The sequence below is a fragment of the Corvus hawaiiensis genome, chromosome 14, assembly GCF_020740725.1.
Source record: "Corvus hawaiiensis isolate bCorHaw1 chromosome 14, bCorHaw1.pri.cur, whole genome shotgun sequence".
Taxonomy (NCBI): domain Eukaryota; kingdom Metazoa; phylum Chordata; class Aves; order Passeriformes; family Corvidae; genus Corvus; species Corvus hawaiiensis.
In genome coordinates this window covers 19,248,765-19,261,739 of record NC_063226.1, presented here as the reverse complement: position 1 = coordinate 19,261,739, position 12,975 = coordinate 19,248,765, and the positions used below count along the sequence as shown (strand labels likewise).

The 12,975-nt window shown below is 54.1% G+C and overlaps 2 protein-coding genes and 5 non-coding genes across 7 annotated transcripts; all 7 read left to right on the top strand.

Annotated features, from left to right (window-relative positions):
• Nucleotides 1–80: 80 nt before the first annotated feature.
• On the top strand, nucleotides 81–1,466 carry F8A1 (coagulation factor VIII associated 1). The gene has a single exon (XM_048319374.1). The coding sequence runs from the start codon at nucleotides 124–126 to the stop codon at nucleotides 1,195–1,197; it is 1,074 nt and encodes a 357-aa protein (XP_048175331.1). The 5' UTR covers nucleotides 81–123; the 3' UTR covers nucleotides 1,198–1,466.
• Nucleotides 1,467–2,686: 1,220 nt separating this feature from the next.
• DKC1 (dyskerin pseudouridine synthase 1) lies at nucleotides 2,687–12,519 on the top strand. The gene is made up of 15 exons (XM_048318915.1): nucleotides 2,687–2,766; nucleotides 2,960–3,021; nucleotides 3,349–3,435; nucleotides 3,982–4,073; nucleotides 4,591–4,775; nucleotides 5,249–5,313; nucleotides 5,877–6,003; nucleotides 6,361–6,491; nucleotides 7,469–7,612; nucleotides 8,047–8,167; nucleotides 8,872–8,990; nucleotides 10,026–10,129; nucleotides 10,558–10,624; nucleotides 11,266–11,424; nucleotides 11,831–12,519. Exons 1-15 carry the CDS (start codon nucleotides 2,751–2,753, stop codon nucleotides 11,894–11,896), a joined length of 1,545 nt encoding a protein of 514 aa, XP_048174872.1. The 5' UTR covers nucleotides 2,687–2,750; the 3' UTR covers nucleotides 11,897–12,519.
• On the top strand, nucleotides 5,415–5,665 carry LOC125333495. Its single transcript, XR_007206886.1, has one exon. It is a non-coding gene; the product is annotated as a small nucleolar RNA SNORD17 (small nucleolar RNA).
• LOC125333497 lies at nucleotides 6,200–6,275 on the top strand. Its single transcript, XR_007206888.1, has one exon. It is a non-coding gene; the product is annotated as a small nucleolar RNA SNORD83 (small nucleolar RNA).
• On the top strand, nucleotides 6,659–6,791 carry LOC125333500. Its single transcript, XR_007206891.1, has one exon. It is a non-coding gene; the product is annotated as a small nucleolar RNA SNORA36 family (small nucleolar RNA).
• LOC125333494 lies at nucleotides 8,406–8,652 on the top strand. The gene has a single exon (XR_007206885.1). It is a non-coding gene; the product is annotated as a small nucleolar RNA SNORD17 (small nucleolar RNA).
• LOC125333493 lies at nucleotides 9,285–9,360 on the top strand. The gene has a single exon (XR_007206884.1). It is a non-coding gene; the product is annotated as a small nucleolar RNA SNORD83 (small nucleolar RNA).
• Nucleotides 12,520–12,975: the final 456 nt, after the last annotated feature.

The following is a 12,975-nucleotide window of genomic DNA, read 5'->3' as shown; positions in this document are numbered from 1 at the left end:
TCACGAGACGCCGGCGCGGGCGCTGATTGGTCGGCGGCGCGGGGCGGGGCGGGCGCTGATTGGGCGGCGGCGCGCGGCGGAGCGCGGCCTGGCGCGGCCCCTCAGTTCCGTGTTGGGCCCGCGATGCTGTCGGCGGGCGGCGGCTCCGGCCCCGCCGGGGCGGGCGGCTCCGGGCCGGGGCTCGGCGGGGACGGCGATTTCCTGTCGCGGTACCGGCTGGTGTCGGCCAAGCTGCGGCGGCGGTTCCTGCGGAAGCCGAACGTGGCGGAGGCGGCGGAGCAGTTCGCGGCGCTGGCACGGGAGCTGCGCGCCCAGGAGAGCCTGCCCTACGCCGCCTGGTGCCAGCTGGCAGTGGCGCGCTGCGCCCAGAGCCTGTTCCACGGCCCTGCCGAGGCGGCCGCGCTGGCCGAGGCCGCGCGGCTCTTCCTGCGCCAGGAGCGAGACCTGCGGCAGCGCCTGGGGTTGCGCGGTGGCTTCGGCGAGCACGTGGCGGCGGCGCAGAGCTGCGGGGCCTTCGCCGCCCGCCTGCACCTGGAGCGGGGGCAGCCCGCGCTGGCGGCCGGGCCGTGCCTGGAGCTGGCGGCGGCGCTCCGCGACACGGGACAGCCCGCCCACGCCGCCGCGCCCCTGCAGCGGGCGGCGGAGCTGCTGACGGCCGGGCGGCTGCCGCTGCAGGCTCTGCGCTGCCTGGCCGAGCGCGCGTCCTGCCTGCTGCTGGCCCGCGACTACGCCGGGGCGCTGGCCACGCTGACGCGGGCGCAGGCGCTGGCCGGGGCCGGGCTGGGTGGTGCGGCCGGGGCCGGGGCCGCGGCCGGCGGCGCCTTCCTGGACGTGCTGGCGCGGTGCGAGGTGTCGCGGGTGCTGCTGCTGCTCCTGCTGCAGCCGCCGCCCGCCAAGCTGCTGCCCGAGCACGCCCGCACGCTGGAGCAGTACTGCTGGGAGGCGCCCGACGGCGGACCGGGCACCGGCAGCGGGAGCGGCACCGGGACGGGCGGGGGCCTGCCGCCGGCCGCCAGCTACCTGCCGGCCGAGCTGTTCCTGCTGCTGCAGTCGGCAGTGCTGGCGTGCCAGGAGAAGGACGCGGAGGCGCTGAAGGCGCTGCAGGCCGAGCTGTGGCCGCTGCTGAGCGCAGAACAGAACCATCTGCTGCACCTGGTGCTGCAGGAGATGCTGAGCCCTGCCGGACAGGGGCTCTGAGCGCCGCCGCCCGCAGGGACAGGTCGGACTGGTCGCTTCAGGCGGTGCCAGCACAGACTCTATTCCGTTATTTATTTTTAATACGAGTTCTGTAACACAATGAAGTAATGGTTGATGAGAGAATATGTTCATCTACACGTTTGCCTTGTGTCACAGTAAACTACTCACTGTATGTACTGGAAGTTGTCATGCTTGAAAAAAGTGTAACCCTAAAGAAGAAAGGCCGTTTCAGGGCAGAAGGAAGCTGTTCATTAAAAGACTGGCTGCAATTTGCATGTGTTGGAGGATTTGGGTATCTAGGAATCAAATGTTGTTACAGTTGCTTTTTCTAAACAAAGCAAAACAAAAAAACCCAAACCCCACCAAAAAGAAACCCACATAAAAATAAGATTTAAATTTTTCCCCTTCCTGAAAACAACAGACACTGCAGCCAACACGAGGCCTTGAGTTTTGTGGTGGACAAAAGGAGTTGTTGGTCACTGACCTGCAAGTGATTCCTGGGGTGATGGTGGCCTGACTCCAGTCTCTGTAGCAGCTGCTAACCTAGAGAACTGAGCCTGCACGATGGCAAATCCACTGCAGCTGAGGGAATTTGAGGATCGAATTAGTGGTGAAGGTGGTGAAGTTACAGGAGTTATTGGAATGTGGACTATCTGCTTAATTCTCAGCTCTTATCCGTCTGCTCTTGGGCACTTCTGTCTCTTGCTTTCTGCTTCTTGAGGCCTTTAGGTGAAGGCAGCTGGTCTTTAGATGAGAAAAGACCCTGCTGTCTTTGGTGCACTCAGCTGTTGGGTATAGGCCTTGCTAAATTCCAGCAGCGCTAAGATGCAACCTCAAGCAGGGCAGGCTTTATCCTGGAAGCGGGAAACGCCCTGAGAGTGCGCATGTTGAGTGAATAAAGAGCAATTCTAGTGCACCCAGCTAATGGTCAGTGAAACAAACTCTCTCAGCCAGCACTTCCAGAAACCCTGCAGAGGCTGAGGTTTTCCTGTTGGTACACCTGGGAGAGAAGTCAGAGGTAAGAGGTAATTCTGTTAAGCAGTGGTATTACATCTGATTTTAACATTTGAATCTGGAAGCAGCAGTTTTTTCAAATTTTTTTCAAGTGTTTTTCACCTTCCACACTTAAATAATGAAGAACTTGCCTTTTTCCCCTCTGAAACACAAACAGGGAAGCTGCTAATTTTAAGAAGCCTTAATTACCACAAGCCTCTTTTTGATAAGGTCAAACAGTAGTCGAGACAGGCTCGGATCCAAACTGGATATTATTTCATGGCTAAATTAGCCGTGAACGTGCCAGGCCGGGAAGCAAAACTAAAAACCCATGCGGCGAAATCACATATGCCCTTGTCCTTTTAAAATCCCAACAGATGAAAACTCTTACTAGAGCTGTAACTGGACGACAGTGCCAAGGATGGGTGGTACCGGGGGCGGTCCGAAGGCGGCTGCCGGGCGGCGGAAGGGGCGCGGTGCCGGTGACGCGGCGGCGCGGGGCGCGTCGGGACGGGGCGGTCGCTGCGCTCCGAGCGGCGGGGACAGCACGCGGCGCGGCCATGGCGGACGGGGACGGTGCGCAGCGGTGGGGACCGGCGGGGGCGCGGGGAGTCCCGGCGGGGAGGGGCGCGGGAAGGGCTCGGGGCCGGCGTGGCCCCGCTCGGGGAAGGGTCTGCGGGCGGCTTTGCCCCCCCCCGGGCCTTTGCCCCTCTTCCCTCCCGGCCCTGCCGCGCTCCCGGCGCTCACTCCTGGCGTGTCGCTCCCGCAGGTTCCAGCGTGAAGAAGCGGCGGAAGAAGGAGAAGCGGGCGCTTGCGGATGATGATGTAGCGGTGAGCGCGGGGGGGTGGCTCGGGGGGCTCCTTCAGCCCCAGCCGTGGGGACGCGCTCCGGGGGCCGTGGGCAGGGTTGGGACGGGCTCCGGGGGCCGTGGGCAGGGCTGGGACGGGCTCCCCCACCACTATCCGTGGGGACGCGCTCCGGGGGCCGTGGGCAGGGCTGGGACGGGCTCCCCCCGCCCCATCCCCGGCGGGAGCGCGCCCGCCCCGCGTGGCGGCAGCGGAGCCTCCCCGGCCACGTGGAGAAGGCGCGTGGGGCGGCGGGAGCGCGGCCCGCCGGGTTCCCCCTCTCTGATCGAGCTGAACTTCACCCCCCGCCAGGACATTCAGCACACCGAGGACTTTCTCATCAAGCCCGAGTCGCGGGTGGCGCAGCTGGACACGTCGCAGTGGCCCTTGCTGCTGAAGGTAGGGCGGCTTCTGCTCAACCTCGTGGCCCGTCCGTGTTCCCGCTCCTTTTGTCCTCTGCCCCTGGAGCTGTTACCGGCTGTGTAAGCCCGACTCGCGGGCAGCGGCACACGTGGTGCTCTGCATGCAGAAATCGTGTTACAAAGTCTCTCCAGCAGTAACATTTAAGTTTTGTACGTTTCCGTGCTTTGTAGAGATCCCGCCATATTTTTTAGTTTTTTTAATTGGGTCTGCCCATGGCCTGTGGTCTGTGTAGATTTCCAGGTTGCTTCTGCTGAGTTTCTGGGGCATATTGGATTTATCCTGCACTGTAAATGTGTATATTGTGCTGCTTTCCCATCTCCTTCAGTCCAGGATTTCTATTTTTCTCTATTTTTGTAAAATTTTATCGCGGTTTCATTGTTGGGCCATTTTCATTTTGGAAGCGGCTCTATCACTTAAATGTACAAATCAGGCCTGGTGTGCCTGGGGGAATGTACTGCAGCACAGCAACACTGAAATCAAGGGAGCTTAAGAAGACATGTAACTTCTGCTTGGATTTTGTAGAACTTTGACAAGTTAAATGTGAGGACAGCACACTACACACCTCTTCCTTCCGGTGCTAATCCCCTGAAGAGAGAGATTTCTGACTATGTTAGGTGAGTGCAATACAGGCCCAGAGTGGTTTATTTTTCTTGCACAGTTAATACCTTTAAAATATTTTCTGTCTGGATTCCCCTTGTACCTTTCTGCTTGACTCAGTGCCTTGCCATAATCAGTAAATATTTAAGTAGGACCCACTGACCTCTCCCTGTAAAGTTTTCTTTATTCTGGGCTTGCTGCAGGTCTGTGGATGAACATGCAAACCACCTGAGCAATTCTCTGGGGTTTTTGGAAAAGTCCCTTGGCCTGCTGGGCTTTGAAACTGCTCAGAGCTTGTAGAGTTTGGGGGGTTTTAAGTGCAGAGTAGTGTTAAGCAGGCGGGGGAGAAGAGAATTCCTTGATTATATCACCTGTTGTGCGTGGAGCAGATCACTCTGGGCTCACCGAGAGCTATGTATCTGGCTGTATAGAAATACATTTCTCTGCAGCCCTGACAAGTATTTCAAAGGTGCTGCACTGTTGCTGTGCTTGCCCTGGTGCTTAGCTCCCATTCCCTGCCATTTTGCACTATAGGTCTGGCTTTATTAACCTCGACAAACCCTCCAACCCATCCTCTCACGAGGTGGTTGCGTGGATCCGGCGCATCCTGCGAGTGGAGAAGACGGGGCACAGTGGCACCCTGGACCCCAAGGTGACTGGGTGCCTCATTGTGTGCATCGAGAGGGCCACACGGCTGGTCAAATCTCAGCAGAGTGCAGGTATGTTTGTTGCCCAGGACCATTTACAGTGACTAGGGATGTGTGAAGTGCTTTTGGAGACAAAATGGAGATTTCTAAAACTTAAAAAAGTCTATCTTAAGTCTTCAGTGCCATGACCTTAAGGGTTGCATGTTACTCCAAGCCCCTGAGGACACATCCGTGTTGTCTCAGGTGGTTTTTTCTTTGCTCCTCTGTGCTTGGGCTGTTATAAGTCAGTGAAAACACTTCTGACATGGTTTTATGTACCAGTTGAACTTAGGGCCTCAGCCTCTAGCAGTCCAGAGAAGAAATATCGTTTAGATTTATTTCCCTGGAAGAAAAACCAACTCTGTAATAAACCATGCCCATTTCCTAGAAGAGGCGGTTGTTAGGATTTCAGGTGTCTGGGGACGTGTGGCTGTGAAGCAGGGTGGACCTTGAGGTCAACAGCAAATGCAAGTGGCCGCTCCTGACTGCTCTTGTCATTCTTTCAGGCAAAGAGTATGTGGGAATTGTTCGGCTGCACAATGCCATTGAAAGTGAGGCTCAGCTGGCCAGGGTAAGTCTCAGGTGCTCTTAGCCATGCTGGCATCTGGCATGCAGAGTGCTGGGCACTGGTGGGAGATGAGGGGCCAGGAATGGAGCTCAGGTGTGCTGTGTGTGAGGTGATGACACAGTTTATCCATTCTCTGAGTGCAGTGGAGCTGCCCTCCTGCAGCACCCCAGCTCCTGTTCTAGGGTCTGGGTGCTGTGCGGCCTTCAGACATCCTGCAGCGTCCCAGTGTCCTACTGGGGGCTGCTGTGGTGTGTGGCTGGCTGGCTGCCTGCAGGAGGGGAGCAGTGCTGGCAGGGTTGGAGCCCCTCTTTGGGGGGTTCCATCCTCACTGGGACGAGGGATGGTGTCTGATCACATGCTGCCATCTGATGGAAAAATCCTGGCTGTGCTCACTGCCATCTTGACCTCATCACTGGCTTGGATTTGCTTTATTAAATATGACATCACCAAATCAGGATAAACCTTGTGGTTTCTCACTCTTGGAAGTGGTCACAGTTGCTGGAGTCTCCAAGGTGCTCCTGCATTAGGGCACAGGTGTGAACTCGTGCTTCTCCTTCCTCCCTCAGGCCATAGAAACCCTGACAGGTGCCCTGTTTCAGCGGCCACCCCTCATTGCTGCTGTCAAACGACAACTCAGAGTCAGAACCATCTACGAGAGCAAGCTGGTGGAGTATGAACCTGAGAGAAGATTAGGTAAAACAGGGCTTTCCTGCCTTATTCCTATAAAGCTGAAAACTGATTAAACATTCTGTGAAATGGGCTTTTTTTGGCAGATGTCTTAAGACCTCAATCCTCCCATTGTCCAGCAGTAACTGCTTCATGCATTGCTTTGGTGTGCTGGGAAGCAAACCCCATCTTTTTTTTGTACTGCTGCACCCTTTGTGGAAGAGCCAAATGATGTCAGTTAGATGGCATTAGCTCTCAGGGCAAAGATGACCTTCATCTATCACCCCATGCTGATGGCTCTGGGAAGGGCTGGGCATACAGCTTCTCATGAAGGATGTGGTTTATTTTCTGCTTAAAAACTCTCTATCCTGTCGTGCCTTTCAGGTATCTTCTGGGTGAGCTGTGAAGCAGGCACATACATCCGGACACTCTGCGTTCACCTGGGGTTGCTGCTGGGCGTGGGGGGCCAGATGCAAGAGCTCCGCAGAGTCCGCTCAGGCATCCTGGGAGAGATGGTACAGTGGCACCTCAGACTATAACCAGCCCATTTGAAATTGTCAGGATGGCAAGAGTTCCTTGGGACTTCGTGAGTTTTGCAGTGTTAGTAGGAGGTTTAGGCTCTGGGAGGAGTTTTGTGAATAGCCCCCAAATAGTGTGAGCTCTTGCCGTAGATGGTCTGTAACCAAAGTGTTGAGTTCAGTTCAGGATGTTGCTCCTGTTCTGGTAATTAAACTTTGGAACAGTGAGTGACTGGGAAGTGCACTGTGGTGGCTGAAAGTTTGTTTTCTGTCACCTGTGTTTCTCAGCCTACAGACCCCAGCATCCCACAAGTTCAGGAGTGTGAAGTGACTGCTTGGCGTCAGCACAGCTCAGGGAACATGGTTCATTGGAATGAGCCTGGAAGATGCAGTCTTGTGTTATCTTGGACACTTGTACAGTCTTTTCACCCTGGTCATTGACAGATCCTGCTGCTGGTCCAAACTCCAGAATGAATTTCTTTTTTTGCAGAGCAGCAGTGTCAGAGTGCAAGTGCTTCCCCACCCATCTGTGCTCTTAGCACAGCTGTAATCACTGGGTCATTTGTGAATTCCAGGTGTTGGGTGCTCACAGCTGCTTCAGAATTTATTCCATGTCATGGATTGAAGAGCTGGTTAATTTACACTTCTGCTCACTAACCTTTGTCTAGGAGTCCCAGGAACTTAAGTTAGGTCATATTTAAAAGTTTAGTGTGGACAGACCTTAGACCCTAGATCCAAGTGCCGTCTGAGATGAGGAGGGTGGAGGTCTGGTAGTCCAAGTCAGGCTGACCTCAAGCTGGTGATGGAAAGTATTCTTGCCTCTTTTATGTTGTATTTTTATGCTTGTGATTGGCATCTGTTTTTACTCCCTTTTTCAAACACTATTTGCTGCTGGACTTTAGCTGGTCTCTTGTGAGACCAGCCACCCAAGTTGGTGGCTGGTGGGAGAGTTTAGGGCGGTTTTGTCTTTGCAGGACAACATGGTGACCATGCACGACGTGCTGGACGCCCAGTGGCAGTATGACAACAACAAGGACGACAGCTACCTGCGAAGGGTCATCCTGCCCCTGGAGAAGCTGCTGACCTCACACAAGAGGCTCGTCATGAAAGACAGCGCGGTGAGTTCCTGAGGCAGTGCTGGGGGACAGACAGACACTGCAAAGTGTCCTCCTGACTTGTACAGCTGATGGAATATACAGGGGATCAGGAACCATGTGATATCTGGTGCTGTCCTGATGGTGACTTGTGTAGGACCTCATGGGCTGCTGCCACAACACCACGAAGATGCAAGAGCCATGAATTCAGTGACAGAGAATCTGCTCTCCTCACTTGGGGAGGATGCTGAGATCTGCCTCTCCCGTTCTTTGCTGTGATAGGGGCTTTGCTTTCTTCTTCCAAAGCTCCCAAATTTTATATAGTGCACAAAAATGAATAGATACTTAGGGATGATATTGCTGGGATGGTAATGGCAGTGGGAAGCTAAAAATTAGAGGCACTTCGTACTTTAATTCTTGTAATAGCTTCTCAGCCCTCCCATTCCCTACATTTCCAGGTTAATGCCATTTGCTATGGAGCCAAGATCATGCTGCCTGGTGTTCTGCGGTATGAGGATGGTATTGAGCTTAACCAGGAGATTGTTGTCATCACCACAAAAGGAGAAGCCATCTGCCTAGGTATGAAATGCCTCCTTCTCCTTGTGCCCAGCTACCTGCAGAAACAACAGGCTGTGTGACAGTAAAGTCACAACACAAATGAGTCCCCATGCACAGAAGGTTTAATTAGTGCTTCCTGATGGGGAATGTGGGCCCAAGGCAGCTGGCTTTGGGCAGGATGTTAAGCAACAGTGGCTGCATCAGTCCTGGGCAAGCTGTGAGGGGTTCAGCAGCTGTGTGATGCTCAGGTGTGCTGCGTGTGAGGTGATGACACAGTTTATCCATTCTCTGAGTGCAGTGGAGCTGCTCTCCTGCAGCACCCCAGCTCCTGTTCTAGGGTCTGGGTGCTGTGCGGCCTCCAGACATCCTGCAGCGTCCCAGTGTCCTACTGGGGGCTGCTGTGGTGTGTGGCTGGCTGCCTGCAGGAGGGGAGCAGTGCTGGCAGGGTTGGAGCCCCTCCTGGGGGGGTTCCATCCTCACTGGGACGAGGGATGGTGTCTGATCACATGCTGCCACCAGGCACATCACACCTGCTGGTAGATCAGTGCAAAGGGACTCCAGCCCAGTTCTAACCAGGGTCTTCAGAGCAGCTGTGTGACAGTTCCAGTGAGTCCTTGGGGTGACATTGATGGGGGGTGTTGGTCCTCTTTGTGTGGACAGAGGCAGAATAGGCTGTCAAAGTTCTGCTCTTCAAGAGTTACTGACCTCCCTGCCTGCTTCTGCAGCCATTGCCTTGATGACCACAGCAGTCATTTCTACGTGTGACCATGGCATTGTGGCAAAGATCAAGAGAGTGATCATGGAGAGAGACACATATCCCCGGAAATGGGGGCTGGGTCCCAAGGTGAGTGCTGTGGGCGTGGGGTCAGTCCCAGGGCAGTGGTGGGAGCCCAGCTGTTGGGATGTGGGACTCTGGGACCCTTGGGCAGAGCTGTGCCTGTGTCTTCTTCAGGGCCTTGGTGTAATTCTGCTGTGGCTTCCTGGAGCCACGATGGTGGCAATTCCCAGTGATGGGGCTTTGGCAGCCCAGTGCTGGTGGGAGTGAGGCTTTCCCTCCCAAAAGAGCCTGGGGGCCACTGCTGGTGTTCAGGCATGGGCTCCTCAGGTCTGTACAGCACCAGCCCTCCTTTGGTAAAGAGCCAAATGATGTGAAGTGGATGGCATTAGCACTCTGTGCAAAGATGACCTTCATCCATCACCCCATGCTGATGGCTCTAGAGGGGCTGGGCAAGGAGCTTCTTTTCCTTCTGCTGCAGCACTGCTTAAATCCACACTGTGAGACACTAACCTGTGCCTGCCTGAAGGACAGGAGCAGTGGGAACACCTATTGTTGGTTCCTCTCTCACCTCAGGCATGTGGTAGTAGCTTAACTGCAGCCAGGCTGGCCTGATGCAGGTTGGACTCAAAACCCAGTGTCAAGTTGCTGTGGCTCATTCCATTCCTGTGGTTCAGGTGGAAGTTTTGGGGATGCCTGCACCTTTGTCTCACAGCAAAGGTGGGGTAATACAGGACAATTTGAGCATTTTGGAGTCCTTTGCAAAATCTTGAAAACAAGTGGTTCAGCTCAAATGCTGCAGGTTGTTAAGCTGGAAAAGCCCAGTCAAAGATCCAAGGTCCATGATGTGCAGTTGTATTACTGTTGCTTTGACTCCCCCCTCAAATTAGCCCTTATTTACTGATAAAGATGCCTCTTGTCTGAGATTTAGGCTGCTGTGCAGGGGATGTTTTGTCTCATTTGTTTTAAGGTCCTTGGAACAGTGGTAGATAGGTTAAGGCTGTAGTTGTTGGCTTGGCTTGTTCCTGGATTCCCTCCTCCTATCTTGAGGGAGGATTTTTCCTGCCTGGAGCTGCAGTTTGAGTTGTTGCACTTTGCTTTCAGGCCAGTCAGAAGAAGATGATGATCCAGAAGGGTCTGCTGGACAAGCATGGAAAGCCCAATGAGAGCACACCAGAGTCCTGGAAGAAGGAGTATGTGGATTACAGGTGGGTACTGGGTGTGTGGCTCCCACAGGGTTGTTCAGAGGGGAGCACTGTGCAGCAAGGGCTGGGCTGGATGTTGCTGTTTGTGCATGGATCATGCTAGGCTTGGCCCAAGGCTGTCTGGACCTGTGGGATGCAGTTGGGTTTCTTGGAGTGTGTTGCTGTTGGGCAGTGTAGGAAGGAAAGGCCCTGAGCAGACAGTTATCCCTTTTTAGCCTGTTGTGGTTTTAGAGGGAGTCAGTCTGCTAAATCAAATGGGGGAGGCCGTGCTGTTGCCCAGCCCAGCTGGCCCTGGTGCAGGCTGCAGGTCTCCCCCACACCAATGTCCCCACCCAGCTCCTGGGGTGGGCTACAGGGGACAGGAATTTGTACCTGTCCAGAGCAGCTGAGGCAACAACTGTCCTGTGCAACCTGGGGATCTTTTCTTTCAGGGACACTTCCAGGAAAGAAGCAGCTGCTGATCACCGAGCTGTCTCAGAGGTGGACAGGGCTGCAAAAGTGAGTTTTGCCAGTGCTCTCTGGCTCTTACTCATTGCCCCTGCTATTCCCATGATCTGCCCACACTTTGCCCACACCTGCCTTTTGGTCTAATGAGGATTTTTAGTCCAGGGTCTTCCATGCCCTTTGTTAGGCACAAGGTCAGTCCCCATTCATGCCTCCTTGCCTGGAGCTCCAGCCATTTCCCACCAGGCCAATTTGCAACTCAAACACCAGGCTGTACCAGCCCTGGGCATATTCTTCTTCAACACAGCACAAGAAAATATATTGTATGGAGCCACAACAGAGATTTGTTGTGCCAGAGAACCTTTTTGGAGACTACGGAGAGTTGCAGAAGTGTCCATGGTAGAGTTGCAGCTAAAATTCCCTAATTCAGGGCTTTTGCATGCCTTTGGAAAGGTGCAGCGGTGTTTTAAACTAATATTTGGAGTACAGGAAACACTGAAAAATACAGGGGACAGTTCTGGCAGAAGCAAATCCTAGACAGTGTATGCTGGACTGGACCACTGACAGTCTGCAGGTCACCCTGCCTGCTCAAAGCATTGTTAAATGAAGTTGTATTGAATCAGGCCATCAGTTTTCCCCTCAGCTGAGCTCTTTTGGAAGGTGTTGGCGTGTCTGACAGTGTGTTCCCCTAACAGAGGAAGCGAGACTCAGAGAGTGAAAGTGATGAAGCTGTGACCCCACCGTCCCCTGCCACACCACCACCAGAGGAGCTGAGCAAAAAGGAAAAGAAAAAGAAGAAGAAAGAGAAGAAGGCCAAAGAGGCAGCTGAGAGTGGGGGAGAACAAATAGAAGTGGTATGTAATTGCATACTGCCAGGGTATGGTCCAAACACGGGAGAGGTTGCTGTCTGTCCCTAATTACCTCCAGGTTTAATGCATCCCTGCAGCAGAGGAGGAGGTATTTGAGGTGCATTTTAAACTGAACTGGCTGAGGGTGGTGGGAGATAGGGCAGGTGCCCTAGGACACTTTTGGTGGGTTCCTGCCAGGCCACCTCTGTGCCCTGGTGCCCTGTCGTGGGTCCCTGTGGGAGGATGGTGCTGGCATTCAGTCTGTGCTGGAGTGATGTGTGCTGGTGGTGAAGGAGCACCGCAGCCATGGGGAGCCTGCCCTGCTCCTGGGGTGGAGCTGTTCCTCCTGAAACGATCAGTGGGGGTGGGATTCCTTTCTGATGGCTTCCTGACCTGTCCAACCTCTCCACAGACCAGTCAGACCAGCACCAAGAAGAAAAAGAAGAAACAAAAGGAGGTAGAAGAGAGCTCGGAGTAAACAACTGGATCTGTCCAAAGCAGGCAACCTCATCAATAACGAGGGAGGAGTTTTAGGCCTTGAGAGGAGGAGGACTGGCTGTGTGGCAGAGGAGCCAGCAAGTTCCAAGTTCTTTTCTGCTGTTTATATGAGTGGGTGTTTGACCTGCTCAGGTGCCCCTCTTCATCCTGTTTTAAGGGTTGCCAGAGGAGCGGGGTGCCTCACTGTCCCTGCACTGGATTGATCTCTAAAGCTGAGCACCATGATGCCAACAGAAGTGGTATCTTCAGGGAGACTGTAGCTTCTGGCTCTTCTTTGGTCTCTGTTTTCACCTAGAGAGGGTGGAATCATCTTTCTGCCCCCTCATGTACTGCCTCTTTCTTCCTCTTCTCACAAGGCTGAAGCTGTTACCTGGCAGTTAAAGAATGTTAAAGAATGCTGCCTGGAGGAGTGGCTTTGTCACAGCCCATGTGAATGGGTTTGCATGGGGACAGTCAGATCAGTTATTTTTGAGGGACTGTGTTTTGTTTTAACCTGGCCACACACTTGGCTTGACCTTCGGTTAAATGAGAACAAATAGTCCACCCAGATTATTCTTCACTCCTTTTTTTCTCCCTATATCATAAAAGGATTAGAAAATTTCATTCCTCCTTTTTGCTTTATAGCACAAGGACATGCTTGTTCATGGTGTGCTGATCCCCAGTGACCAGGGCAGTGTGTCCCTCTGGCTGGCTCCCTGCTCTTTTCTACCCATTTGTTGGAATGGCACTGCCGAGCTTTTGGTTGCCTTGCCTGGTTCTGATGCCCAGTGTGCTCTGAAGGCTGGAGGTGGGGATGTGGCTTGGGGGGGCAGAAAGTGACCAGGAGGTGACCAGCCACCATATTTTTCGTGCTGCTGGGACTGGAATCCTTGTGAGGAAAAGCTTGCTCAGAGGCAGCTCTGCCAAGGGGCACTGGGTGTGGGCTTAAACGGCTTCAGATAGATTTGTTGCTAACTTCCTTATCTGGAATGACTTGCTGGGGGCAGAAGGTCTCTCCTCTGTCACAGGGGTAGTGCTGAGCCAGGATTTAGCTCCTTTTAATGGTGAAGGACCCCAGGC

Excerpts from the sequence above, each read along its gene's own strand:
- F8A1 (XM_048319374.1), top strand. The coding sequence starts at position 124 with ATGCTGTCGGCGGGCGGCGGCTCCGGCCCCGCCGGGGCGGGCGGCTCC.
- DKC1 (XM_048318915.1), top strand. Across the intron at positions 10,130-10,557 it reads AAGGAGTATGTGGATTACAG|GGACACTTCCAGGAAAGAAG; the intron begins GTGGGTACTGGG and ends CTTTTCTTTCAG. Across the intron at positions 11,425-11,830 it reads GGGGAGAACAAATAGAAGTG|ACCAGTCAGACCAGCACCAA; the intron begins GTATGTAATTGC and ends ACCTCTCCACAG.